The sequence below is a fragment of the Primulina eburnea genome, chromosome 13, assembly GCF_022965805.1.
Source record: "Primulina eburnea isolate SZY01 chromosome 13, ASM2296580v1, whole genome shotgun sequence".
Lineage (NCBI taxonomy): Eukaryota > Viridiplantae > Streptophyta > Magnoliopsida > Lamiales > Gesneriaceae > Primulina > Primulina eburnea.
Window position 1 is genome coordinate 26177327 of NC_133113.1, and position 15204 is coordinate 26192530.

At 33.9% G+C, this 15204-nt stretch overlaps 1 protein-coding gene across 1 annotated transcript; it reads right to left on the reverse strand.

Moving 5' to 3' along the window:
* Nucleotides 1-11134: 11134 nt before the first annotated feature.
* LOC140810403 (uncharacterized) lies at nt 11135-12187 on the reverse strand. The gene has a single exon (XM_073168269.1). It carries the CDS (start codon nt 12185-12187, stop codon nt 11135-11137), a length of 1053 nt encoding a protein of 350 aa, XP_073024370.1.
* Between the last annotated feature and the right edge of the window lie 3017 nt (nt 12188-15204).

Genomic DNA, 15204 nt, shown 5'->3' on the forward strand with positions numbered 1-15204 from the left:
CATAATCGTGCCGAGCAGAAAATTAATTGTCCAATAGTTTTACACAATCTTCTTCGTCAACTATTTTCAAATATTTTATGGCTATGATAATTATATTAATATTCAAAATGTTCTAATTCATTAACTCTCGTAGCTATGTCTCAGTTTGGAGAGTGAATGATCCACGCATTCATCTCTTTGCTGGCTCAAAAAAATCATTCAAATTTATTTATATTTGTTAAAATAAAATAAAATTTAATCCTTTAAATTTTATGTTTGTTTCTCCATTATCAGTGCAAACCCAGTGATTCATAACCAAACTCAGTCATTCATAAATAAAATAAATAAATTTATCTATTACTGCTGTTACAGCTCAAGGCCTTGGACCCACCAAAATGATAGGATTAGTGAAGAAAGAAAATTAAGCTACTCGTGAGCTGCTCGTGAGAAGTTTGATCAAAACTTGACTCGATTTTGATTTAATAACCTATATATAATATCAGATAATCTTCATTTTGAGAAATAACCATTTTCAAAAGATTTTTGCAAATATCTTTTATTTGGCTTAATCTTTTTGAGTGTTCTTTATGTCCATAGAAATCTTACATCCTACTAGTGTAAAGTTATTTTAAGGAATTTAATTTCTTCTAGTTGAAGGTTTTGATCTACTTTTAATTGAAATATTATTTCTCCAAACCGTCTAGAAAATTTTTTAGTTTTGAGTTCAGAAGTATTCTTTCATCATCACACTTTCTGCGAAACTGGATTGACAATTTTTTATAAAATGTCTCTCTTAGCCTTTGGACTATGATATTGTGACCACATTGTGTTGTGAACACTAATCATCTAGTCTCATTTTATTGTGTACGAGATTTAAGCATTTGCGAAAAATTATTTCCAAGCAAAATGTGTGTTCCTGTATCATAAAAATAAATCAGTAGTGTTTTTACCTTGTACCAAAGAGTTTGTCAAGCACCTATAATTTTTCCCGTATAGATTTTTTGAGATTGTTCCCAGCGGTGAAACTTGAAGATTATATTCATTTCTTGCACATAGCAATGTCAATAGGTGAATCTATTCATTTTTTAAAAGTAGAATTTATCATAATTTAGACTACTCTGATATGAAACCAAGACATGGTTTGTGCTACTTCTATCTCGAGTTTTCACAATTCCTCTTTAATTTCGTTAAAAAAAAATTAATGTCATCTCCATCCGGTTTCTAGTAAGTTCCATTATGATTGTCATTTTTTTCTGGAAGCTTTATAGATTAGATGTTTTTTGTTTCTTAGACCAATATTTCCTAAGAACTTTTCTAACATGTCATGCAGAGAATTTTTGATATCTCTGTAGTCTAGGATTTTCTCTCAATATATTTTGGACCATGTTATGAAATATTGTCGTCTGGCTAAAGAAACCAAACAAATCTTCATGTGTTTCGTGTCAAAACACATCGTCTTCAATAAGATTCTGATTCTTTTCCATCATATTCTTCCCGACTCAAGATTTCTTCTTCTTGATATATACTCTCATCTGAATGAATGTTTTCAAATGGATATACTTGAACTAGATCTTGGTAATTAACTGATTCTTCAATATATGGGTTGGTTCGAAGCTTTTTATAATCTTTCTATCTTTTTCTGGACAGTTGGTTGAAATATGATATCTTGCTCCATATGTCCTAGAATTACAATTTTTAAAACTTTCACTAGCTCAGGTTTGAGCTCTTTTGAATGTTTTCTTTGTTGTTGTATGCCCCATGCTTCGATGACATTCTACTTCTCGATGGTTTACTTCTTTGCTCATATTTGTAAGATTCGATTTTTTGTATAGGCCATAAGTTCTTGGTTGGTTTCCAAGAACTTCTTTCACTTTAGGCATAAGGATGAGATCTAAAGCTCTTCTTTTTTCTATCTTTGTGGCTTGCTTCCAATTATTGTTATAAGATCATTTCTTTACAACATAAAGGATTACGTTTATTAATACCCTTAATCATTTATAATTCTTTTTCAATATTATTATATGACATCATTCTGTCAATTTTCATTTGAGAAAAAAGACTCTTCGTGCCGAAGTGTATGGATTGACAGACACGTATTCCCTCATTATCTCATTAGCATTTCTCTTTAGGAATTTGACATTTTTACAAAGAAAAGTTACATTGTTATATTTTCTTCGACACTTGAATTTCATCTATATTTAGTGAATAATATAATATATTAATTCACCAAACATATGTCATGTAATTCAAAACTATACAGAGCTTGAATATATTTTTTCTTGTTTGTGTTTTGACTGTTATAATAATATACCTATGTAACTGTGCTTTAAATATAATAGTCATTCTCTCAGCTATCTCGCTAAGAGATTCTCCGACTAGGACCGACTCTTTGGTTTCTGTCGAAGTCATGTCTCAAGCGATTTTACTAATCCCATCACACTCATTTCCTGAGATCATTGCAATAGTCAAAGATTTCTGAGACAAACATGGTTTCATGAATTTTGATGATACTCATTGTGAGGGTGAGAATGTTGAAAACGCTGAAGGCGAGAATGTTGAGAATGACCATGGCTGAAGCGTGGTCTCTCTCAATCCGTGAAGCGTAATTTCATCCCAGTTTTTCTACAATTCTTTTCTTGAAAGGGGGAAAAAAGGAATCTCATTATTGGATATGTTTTTTTTACCATTCGGGTTGAAATAAAAATGTGGGCTTTAAGTATCGATGGGGCTTATGAATTTTTGGAATTAGGCATTACAGACCAACATGATGAAGCAGTTATTCACTTCAATCAGACGCTGAACCTTGCATCAAAATAGTTCAAATCTACAGTGCTACACCAAATTTGGTGTATAGGGATGTAAATAAACCAAACCGTTCGCGAGCTATTCGGAGCTCGGCTCGATAAAAAGCTTGTTTGAGTTCGTTTGTTAATCATATCAAACCAAGCTCAAGCTCGATTTTGAGCTTGACAACTTAATCAAACCAAGCTCAAGCCTAAGCGTATTCGGATCGTGAGCTCGCAAACATGTTCGTTAATAGGCTCGCGAGCTCGAACTCGGCGCATTTAGGTGGCTTGTAAGCTCGAGCTTGACTCATTTGTTGAGTTGACAAATAAAAATATTAGTACTAATAAAAGTTAAACTTTTATGTCTAATATAAAATTAGTTCATAGATATATTTAATTTTAACAAGCTCGAATCAAACTCAAATTCGAGCTCAATTGTATGTTTTAAGAGCTCGAAAACGAGCCGAGATCAAGTCAGGCTTTTTAAATATGATAAACAAGCTATTAATAAACCAAGCTCGAGCCCGGGTTGATTAACACGATAAACGAGCTTTTAACGAGTCGAACTCGAGCTTTTCACAAGCTTAGTAATTTCAAGACAAGTCGAATTCTAGCATGATGATAAAAGCTCGAATAAAGCTCGAGCTCTAACAATCCTAAACGAGCCAAACTCAAGCCAGATTATAAAAGCTCGAATCAAGCACGAGCTCGAGTTTGAGCTTGAATTAATATTAAACGAGCCAAGCTCAAGCCTAATACTGTTTGGCTTGATTTAAATCGTTTACATCCCTAATGGTGCAACACCTGAGCAAATTTTTTTTAAAAAAAATCTTTTTTTTTCAATTAAAATTTATCGATAATAATTTATTACTTCATGAAGAAACATAAAATTGAATAACGTAATTTGTTTTAAAAATAAACATATTTAAACTTTTTATTCTTTAATAAATTAAATATATATATATATATATATATATATATATATTATATGTAAAAATTACAATTATTAAAAACGTTTTTTATATATTTGTAATATATTTATATATTTAATAAATTTTATATATTTATTTTATATAATTTATTTAAATTAATTTACTTGATTTTTTAATTTAAGTACAGGTAAAATTCATATATGAATTTGTTTTAGGCAAAAACTTGTGGGAGACGGTTTTACGGGTCGTATTTGTGAGACGGATCTCTTATTTGGGTCACTTATTAAAAAGTATTACTTTTTATGCTAAGAGTATTACTTTTTATTGTGATTATGGGTAGGGTTGACCCGTCTCACAGATTATGATCCGTGAGACGGTCTCACATAAGACTCACTCTTTGTTTTATGTTTTGTGGAATAAAATATTTGTGGTTAATAAAAAGTAGAGAATACTGTGGAAATATTCTTTTAGACAAAAATTTGAAATAGATAGGTTGGATATTGATTTTGTGTTTGGTGCATAAATTGTACTGTTTCGATGCAAAACCTACATTAAAATAATGACGTAAGCATGTTTAATATGGTCAAGTATAGATTTGCACGTCTTTCATGTAATTGGCTAAATTGTTGCATTTTACCTATTATTTACACTTAATTTGGTGAGTAAGGTCTTCTGTGAGACGGTCTTACGAATCTTTATCTGTGAGAAGGGTCAATCCTACCGATATTCACAATAAAAAATAATACTCTTAGGATATAAAGTAATATTTTTCATGGATGATCCAAATAAGATATCTGTCTCACAAAATACGACTTGTGAGACCGTCTCACACAATTTTTTTTGCCTAATATGGCTTAGTCCTCGCTTTATAAAACACAATAAATTTAATTTATGTAAGATTTTTTTATAGGGAAAAAAGTTTTGTTAATATTTGGGGAGAGAGTATTGTAACCTACAGTTATAAAACAAAAACATCTCAAATAACTGTAATAATCGAAATTTATCTCACTAAGTTAGAACTGAAATATTTTTATAAGGGACTTTTTTTAATACATTTTCGAGATAAAATTTTCGGTCTTAAGTTTTCTTCAAAAAATAAAAATATGATATTGGATAACATATATATCTGTTTCTAAAACTCCAGGTGTCGTGAATATCATTAATATTAGTGTCTTTTGACACATGATGCTTGCATAAATATTTAAAAAAAATGTGTTAAATAAATTTTGTTTAAGATATCTAGATATTGTTGGTATGATATTCTTTGGGAAATCAAGGGATATAAATGAGTGAACCAAATGGCTAGGAGAAAATAGTCGAGGCAAGAGTTTGACTCTTTTTCCTTAAAACGATATTGTCTCGCCCCGATGCTTACGGTTGTTGGCAATTCGTTTCCTAAGATACAACGACTACGGCTTTACAATAGTAACACTACAAATTTCAAAGCCACATGAACTTGAGATGTTTAGAACGCTATCAATATGGTATACAAACTTTCTAGTTTCGAATTCTAAGCGTTAAACTTAAAAATCCAATTCCAAGAGTTTAAATCTTGCAAACTTGAATATAAGCGCAAATGCTTAAAAACCTCAAAAACAGAAGACAACTCTCGAATTTAATTGCAAAGTTCGAATTTAGACATAAAAGCTTAGAAAATCCAAACTCAAGATTTTATATCTTGGAAATTTGAACTTTAAGCGCTAGTGCTTAAAAACTCGCTTATAGAACTAAATTAGAGATAAAGAAGAAGAAGAGAAAAATTGGTGCAATGAATAAAATGTGGGAGGTCCTATTCATAGAAGGTGAAAAGTCTTCATGAAATGATGTACCACTTCGTAACATCATTTCATTAATTAAAGAATCACAACTTGGCCCTTCGGCCAAGTCCAAACAGACGCCTCTAAAAGAGGCGCCGCATTCATATGAAATCAAACGGCCATTTCAATAATTATTTATTAATTTATATATAATATAATATTACAATATTACAATATATATTCTAATAATATATATGTATAATATTTTGATTCAATCTTTTCACTCGATAAAATTTAAACTCAATTAATTTCACATTCACCCTAATTGGTAATTGAGAAATAATCTCGTTCGCTACGTAGCTCGTTTGAATTATTTTATCAATTCTAAATGAGTACAAAACTCATTTTTTCTAACAATCCCTCACATGAATGAAAATTAATGCATGTGACTAAGCTGACTCGACAAATAGCGTTCTAGCGAAATATTATTGCATTAGGATAGGTAGATTTTAGCTTTGAACCTTCCTTAGTAAGATATAATCGGATTTACTTGGCAATTAATGGATGTGATGCCTTGAACTATTCACCGTTTTGTGTAAACCAAGTCAATTATATTCACACAATAACATTTCTAACATTTCATTATGTTCTCACTGTTGAGTCCATTTCGGCCATAAACACCTCTTGGTTTCGAGAGTGCTTTTCATATTTGAAGCGGCCACACTTCGCACTTACGCTGGTGATCTCCTAGGAGAGTATCCCACTATACTCCAACATACGTCTTAGTATATCTTAGGAATCATTAAAGGTGAAACCTTGCCTCATACCCCTTTGTGGGCAACACCTCTTATCATAGGAATAGGTAGGAGATTTCTCCAAGGTGTTTCTACCAATCTCATAATTTAGTTGTCATTTTTGAACCTAGATCTTGGGATTTCCAGTCAATTAGGTTGGGTATCCACTACAAGATTTAATTTTGGGATTTTAATCCCATTCCTCTTGATAGATAATTCATTTGATCTCTCGGTATAACTTTTGTAAGTGGATCCGCTAGATTCTCCTTTGATTTTACATAATCAATGGAGATAATGCCATTAGAGATCAATTGTCTTATGGTATTATGTCTACGACGGATGTGTCTAGAGTTACCATGATATATAGTGTTTTGAATCCTTCCAATTGCTGATTGATTATCACAATGAATTATTATTGAGGACACTGGCTTATTCCAACAAGGGATTTCTTCTAAGAAATTTCGAAGCCACTCGGCTTCTTCTCCAGCTTTGTCTAAAGCTATAAATTCAGATTCCACTGTGGATCAAGCAATGCAAGTTTGCTTAGAAGACTTCCATGATATAGCCCCATCACCAATGGTAAATACGTAACCACTTGTGATTTTGAATCATTTGTGTCAGATATCCAATTTGTGTCACTATAACCTTGTAGGACCGCGGGATATCTCATATATTGTACTCCATAATTTAAGGTGTATCTTAAATATTTAAGTACCTTTATTAATGCCTTCAAATGATCATTGCCAGGATTACTGGTAAATCTGCTGAGTTTGTTTATAGCATAAGTAATATTTGGATGAGTGCAGTTCATGAGATACATCAGACTGCCTATAATCTTCGAATACTCTAATTGAGATATGGGTTCACCTTTATTTTTAGAAAGATGCAAACTTGGATCTACGGGTGTTTTGATCAAGAACATATCATTCGCATTATATGTTTCAAATATTTTCTCAACATAGTGAGATTGCGACAAAACTCGTCCTTCCGATGTTTTGGTAACCTTTATTCCCAAAATGACATATACTTCTCCCATATCTTTCATATCGAATTTTTTTGTTAACATCTTCTTAGTAGTCTTGATGTCATTAATATTGCTTCCCACAATTAACATATCATCAACGTACAAATATACTATCACATATGCTTCGGGTGTGCCTTTGATGTAAATACATTTATCACACTCGTTAATTTTGAAGTCATTCGACAATATAGTTGTGGGGACCCGGGCTCTAATTCTTTTTCTTGGGATTAAATGGATCATTAATATAAAATGTGGGTCAAATTTTCGCTTTTTACATAAAAACACATGTAACCAAACAAGCATACATTCTTTATTTAATTTACAACATACAACATACAATACATGTCTTATTCTGTATGTTCTCAACTAACCAGTAATAAAAGACAGTACATAATAAAAGACAACTACTGGTCCATCTGCTATGCCCGTGATCTCCACGCTAACACGATCATCTCTGTCTCGACCCAGATCCTGCCCCACCTGTTGTTATGCACACATACAGACATAACAACAGCCGGAAAACCGGTAAGAACAAATCCCAGTATAAACATGTATACATGCAGTAAAACAATTTTAAACATGCAACATGCTAATATGAATGACATGCATATATAATCATGCAATGCGAGTCTAATCATGTCTAGATGCGACTCGACTAGAACTCTAGGGATCCCGTTGTGAATAAGACGTCACTGGCTGTCACCTACCCTACCAATCGAGGTGCTGTACGTCTTATTCCTAGACTTCGGCCTGATCTGTATCCACGTCTACAAAGGGGCGGTGATCTTCCCCTAAGCTGAGATATCGCCGAACATCTAGTAGTCTGCCTGATCTCCAGACTGCCCTATCTTAATGCATGAATGCAAAATCTGCAAACAAGCATAATGCAATGCTACACGATCTGTAAACAAAGCATAGCAAGATCTGCATACAAGTTCTATAACCAATCTATAACAATCATAATCATATCAAGGTATGAACAATAAAACAAGTATGTGATTTTGGTTGGGAAACTCAAATGTGATCTCATTTGAGTCGTGATTCCCCAAACAAAACATGTACTATACCTTTCGTCGTACAGTTGCTGTCACGGTTGACAATACGAATCTGAAATGGAAATGTTGATACAAAATCTATCAATCTCTTATCTAATCACATATATCCAAGTCACTACGTGATCTTGATACAATTTGCCGGCATAACAACGTATATTCTTAATACCGGTCAATCCCAATCTCAACAAATATCAACACTATATTATCCTCAACTCATACTCAAATCATATGCATAACACCATAGTCAAAATCGATATCTCTTATTCCTAACCATGCTGAAATTCATAAAAATTGCATATGATATCTGTTCTTCGATCTGTTTACGAATATTTCATGCTCAATACGTCAAGAACATAATATAACTATCATATTCCAATTCCTCTAACATCTAAATCTCGAAACATGCTGAAATTAAGTGAAACTTACATCACTTTGTAGCTTTCAAAGCAAGGAACACAATTCTTAACTCGGAATATGATTTGGATGGCTAAATCGTAAGATATCTAACTTTGAAGCTTGAAAGCCTTTAGAAGTTTTCGGTTCTGCCTGCTGGAAATGAAGAAGAAGATGATTCAGCTCGAATTCATATATATACTATGCCATGTGTCACGCTGAGAACAAAGGTGGATTTCTCGGAGGTATCACCGCGGGTGCGGTAATGTAAGGAGCGCGGGTGCGCGATGGCTTCGGCAGAACTTTTAGTTTTTCCAAGTGATGACCGCGGGTGCGGTCATGTAACTACCGCGGGTGCGGTCTCAGCACCGCGGGTGCGATCTAGTTCTACCGCGGGTGCGGTGTGGGTACGGGAATGTTACAAATTTCTGCTCATTGCACCGCGGGTGCGGTGCTTGCCAGACCGCGGGTGCGGTCTTGCACATCTAAAATTCCATATTTTCCCGCATCATTTCGCCCCGTCTGTTCTTGCGTTTCGTATTCAACTATCTACAATAATCTCAGGCATTACATTTCTTAATTTCGATCTATTCATATTCAATCTAGGGCATTACAATAGTTTTGTCAAATTTTTCATGCCATTATTTTGGCGCTTGTTTAAGCCCATATAATGACTTAACGAGTCTATATACTTTTTTCTCTTGTCAAGGAATTATATACCCTTCGGGTTGTTCCATATATTTCTTCCTCAAGTTCCCCATTGAGGAATGCCGTTTTCACATCCATTTGATGTATCTCTAGATTATGTAATGCCGCAATTTCTATCAATACACGAATAGATGTCATTATCGTCACTGGCGAGTATGTATCAAAATAGTCAAGACCTTCCATTTGTCTATATCCTTTGGCTACTAATCTAGCCTTATATTTTCAATAGATCCATCGATCTTGTATTTCTTTTTAAGAATTTACTTGCATCCTAATGGTTTATTTCCCGGAGAGAGGTCAACCAATTCCCATGTATGATTTTGCAAGATAGAATCTATCTCATTGTTCATTGCCTCCTTCCAAAAAGGGGCTTCAGGACTTGATAGTGCTTCACTAACTGTCCTTGGTTCATTTTACAACATATAAGTTAGAAAATCAGGGCCAAAGGTCATTGCTGTTTTAGGCCTCTTACTACGTCGTGGTTCTTGTTGTTCTTCTTGAACTCCACCGCTCGTAGTTTCATAAGTCCTTTTTCGAGAACTTATTTCTTCATTTTCTTTACAAGGAAATGTTTTTTCAAAGAAGACAACATTCCTTGATTCAATAATTGTTCCTTCGTGCACATCCTTATTTCAGATTTAAGTACCAAAAATCGATATGCACTACTATTTAATGCATATCCAATAAATACAAAATCTATTGTCTTAGGCCCAATTTTCACTTGTTTTGGTTTTGGTACTTCAACTTTTGCCAAACACCCCCACACTTTTAAATATTTTTAGTAAGGCTTGTGACCTTTCCATAATTCGTAAGGAGTTTCGTCCTTACTTTTTGTGGAATTTTATTAAGAATGTAGGTGACCGAAAGGATTGCTCCCCACCCCCCCCCCCCCCCCCCCCAGTTTTGGGGTAATCCTGAACTCAATAACATTGCGTACATCATTTCTTTGAGATTGCGATTTTTCCTTTCAGCAATACCATTTGATTGTGGTGAATATGACGTAGTAGTTTGATGAATAATGTCACTTTCGCAACAAAATTCGTCAAATGGTGCTCCATATTCTTCACCTCTATCACTGCGAATAATTTTTATCGTTTAGTCAATTGGTTTTCAACCTCATTCTTATAGTGTTTAAACACTTCGAGAGCCTCGTCTTTACTACGCAGCAAATAGACAAAACAATACATTGTGCAATCATCAATGAAAGTAATGAAATATTTTTTTCCTCCTCTAGTTTACACAAACTTCAAATCACATAAATCAGTGTGAATTAACTCTAGAGAAGTTGTATTTCTTTCAACGGATGGAAATGAGGCCTTTGTAAATTTTTCCTCAACACAAATCTCACATTTGTGTTTTTTTTTATGTCAATTGAAGGCAATAAATTTAAATTTACTAGCTTACGTAGTGAATTATAACTTACATGACCCAAACGATCATGCCATAAATCACACGACTCAACCAAGTAAATAAATTGGTACTTTAATTGCTTTTAATGTTACGAAGTACATTCATCTCATTCAGTTTGAAAATACTCTTTTCTAGATAGCTTTTTCCTACAAACATATCATTCTTAGATAGTACAAATTTGCTAAAATAAAACACTAGTCTAAATCCAGCCTTGACAAGTGTTAATCCCGACACAAGGTTCTTTCGAATGTCGGGAACATGTAGCACATCAATAAGAGTTAATTCTTTGTCGGATGTCATCTTGAGCACCACATTTCCAAGTCCCACGATTTTTGACGTAGTAGAGACCCATGAAGTTGTCGTCCACTAATCGGGGTATAGGTAGAGAACATTTCCATTTCGACACAAACATGCCTTGTTGCTCTTGTGTCGGTGAACCATTCTTTTGGATTGTCCACTAGATTGGATTCAAACACAACAGCAGAAAGCATGAGATCCGTCATGACATTTGACAATTTCTCATCTTCGGTGATTTTCACTTGGTCGCTTGACTTCTTTTGACTACCTCGGCAATCTCGTGCCAAATGGTTAGGCTTGCCACAATTATAGCAATTTCCTTTAAACTTTTTGTTCTTTCCTTTCTTTGGAGCATTTTCTTGGTGCTTTCTCTTCTTGCTAGAGTTTTGTTCCACCAAAGTTTCTCTCGCCTCAAAATTGCTCTTTTCGGCCTTCCTTTCGGATGCCCTGTTGTCCTCCTCAATTCTTAGGTGCACAATGAAGTCTTCAAGATTCATCTTTTTCCGTTTATGCTTGAGATAATTCCTAAAATATTTCCACATATGAGGCAACTTTTCAATCAAGGGTGCCACTTGGAATGAATCACTAAGGTTCATTCCTTCCGAATGAATTTCTTGCAGAATTACTTGTAACTCTTGCACTTGGGCCATAATCGGTTTGGAATCAATCATCTTGAAATCCAAGAATCGTCCGACAATGAATTTCTTCAAGTCAGCATCCTCAGATCTATACTTTTTGTCAAGAGACTCCCATAATTCTTTTGTCGTTTTTACTTGACAATACACGTTGTATAGTGCATTGTCTAGTCCATTCAAGATATAGTTTTTGCATAGGAAGTCGCTATGATTCCATGCATCAACGGCTACCCTCTTTTGAGTATTTTGTTCTCCTTCATCAACAGTAGGCAGATCTTCTTTGAGGAATTTCGCCAAAGCTAAGGTGGTCAAGTAGAAAAGCATTTTTTGTTGCCACCACTTGAAATCGGTACCATGGAATTTTTTGGGTTTTTCTCCATGATGGACAGTTGGAGTCGTCTTACTTGTTGAGGCCATTTTGGTTCAAATATAGTTTTAAGTTTGTTTGTATGGTATTCTTTTGTCTTGGGAAATCAAGGGATATAAATGGGTGAACCAAATGGCTAGGAGGAAATAGTCAAGGCAAGAGTTTGACTCTTTTTCCTTAAAACGATATTGCCCCGTCCCGATGCTTATGGTTGTTGGCAATTTGTTTCCCAAGATACAACAACTACGACTTTAAAATAGTAGCACTACAAATTTCAAAGCCAGGCGAACTTGAGATGTTTCGAAAGCTATCAATATGGTATGCAAACTTTCTAATTTCTAATTCTGAGCGTTAAACTTAAAAATCCAATTCCAAGAGCTTAAATCTTGCAAAACTTGGATTTAAGGCAAATACTTAAAAAACTCAAAAATAGAAGACAACTCTCGAATTTAATTCCAAAATTCGAATTTAAGCGTAAAAGCTTAGAAAATCCAAACTCAAGATTCTATATCTTGAAAATTTGAATTTTAAGCGCTAGTGCTTAAAAATTCGCATATAGACTAAATTAGAGAGAAATAAGAAGAAGAGAAAATTTGGTGCAATGAATGAAATGTGAAGGTCTTATTTATAGAAGGTAAAAAAAAAGTCTTCATGAAATGATGCACCACTTCATAACATCATTTCATTAATTAATGAATCACAACTTGGCCCTTCGGCCAAGTCCAAACATGCATCACTTGAAAAGAGGCGCCACATTAGGGATGGCAATGGGCCGGGGCGGGGGCGGGTTTGCCATTACCATCCCCATCCCCGAATTCCATCCCCACCCCCATCCCCGCCCCGATCCCCGCTTTTATGGGTTCGGGGAATCCCCAAACCCGAAACTTCGGGGATCAACTTCCCATCCTCGTCCCCATCCCCGTTTCAAAAATATTAATATGGCAAGACGATGACAAATTCAGAGATTTTCTCAAATCAAAAGTTATTATTATCTATAATTATTAGAGATAATATTAATATTAATATCAATATCAATATTAATAATAATAAGATTATTAATATTTTTAAAAATAAATATTATTATTATATTATTAATGTTAATAATACTATTATTTTATTATTGATATTAATTTCGGGGCGGGTTCGGGGATTTCGGAGATGAGGATAGTAATCCCATACCCACCCCGAAATTCATCGGGGATTTAAAAAAATCCCCATCCCCGAACCCAAACCCGAAAAAATCGGGGATCCCCATCCCCGTTTCGGGTTTTTCCCGTGGGGCCCCAAACCCGTGGGGAAAGTTGTCATCCCTACGCCACATTCATATGAAATCATACGGCCATTTCAATAATTATTTATTAGTTTATATATATTATATAATATTACAATATAATAATATATATGTATATATAATATTTTTGATTCAATCTTTTCACATGATAAAATTTGAACTCAATGAATTTTACATTCACCCTAATTGGTAATCGAGAAATAATCTCGTTCGCTACGTAGCTCGTTCGAATTATTTTATCGATTCTAAATGTGTACACAACTCATTTTTTCTAACAGATATAATAGTATATTATTATTTTTAAAAAAAAATCATTTTATAAAAATTAGAGTTATCAAAATGATTAGCGCCCAACTTGGCGGGTTGAGAAAACCCAATCCAACCCAAACAACCACTAATTGCGAGTTAGGCTGGCTAAATTACCAAAAAGTTTTTAAAAAATCTTGCATAAACCATTATAAATAATATAAATATTTCAAAACTATTAATCAGACATAAACATTTCAAATTTCAAATGATATAAAATTTTCAAAACTCGTTAACGTACATAAATCATTAGAAAAAATATTATAATTTTTTTTTAAAAAATTGACGGGTCATCCCGTTTTGATCGGGAACCCAAATATGGTGCTAAAGTCGTAACACACACCGCTTTTTTTTTTTGTGGCGGGTTAGATTATGCCAAACCAAATTGAAAGCTTTAATAATAATTTTAATATCATTGGTAATATGATCATTTAAAAATTCAAAAGTAATAAAGATAAAAAAATTATTTTGATACGCTAGTTATAGATTAGATATAAATTTAGTAAAATAGATTTATATGATATTTTATTAAATATAAAGATTGTTTTCATAATTTGAGAAAATATTTTTTATTTATCAAAAACTTATCATGACAGCATTGTTAGTTACTCTAAGTCTCTCTCTCAATCTTGCTCCAAAGGTGAAATCGCTCACTTTAGGCGCCCCTCACTCCCGGCCCGATAGAAATGTGAGAGGAGGTAAATCATGGTGACTTAACCAACCAGCAGTAGCTAGACCTTATGCTACGCCGCGCACAAGGAGCTCCCCCTCATTGGAGGGAATTTAACTCCCACACTGCCGCTTGCGAGACTCGATCCCTGGTCATTGCACCAAGATTCACTGCTGCTGACCAACTGAGCTAAAGCCATGCGAGCGTCTCTCTCTCAATCTTAATAGCATACATATACCACTTTTCAGGAATTTAGTCCTTCCAAATACACATGCAACCTTTGCCCCTAGTCTTCGTCTGCTAGTACTAGCAAATCGGGCTTAAGAGTGATCGTGAGTTGTTAACTATATAATAAACACAATTAAGTTGGAGAATTGGTAGAGAGACAAAAGACGCACATGGTTGAGTGAATGAATGAATTATTGAGTTCTTGCTTCTCGCTTCGTTACAAATGAACTTTTTCTACCTCTATATATATAAGTTATTCTATATGAAGTTTTCTAGTGTATTGAACATTCCACTCTATTTTATACAACAAAATATTCTAGATTTCTCTATATTTACGATCTGTAATACACAATTGTGTTTCATAAGTATAAATCTTTCTCCAAGTCTTTACGTCTTTATAGATTATCCCAGAAGTTTCTAGAGCCAACATTTTCCAGAATATTTTAGATCATTCTACATAAACTTAGAATGTTCAAGTATTGTCCACAATGTTCTAGGCCTTCAACATAAGTCTAGAACATTCATGTCTGATCCACGATGTTCTAGATCCTTCCACACAAACCTAGAACATC

Excerpts from the sequence above, each read along its gene's own strand:
- LOC140810403 (XM_073168269.1), bottom strand. The coding sequence starts at position 12,187 with ATGGCCTCAACAAGTAAGACGACTCCAACTGTCCATCATGGAGAAAAA.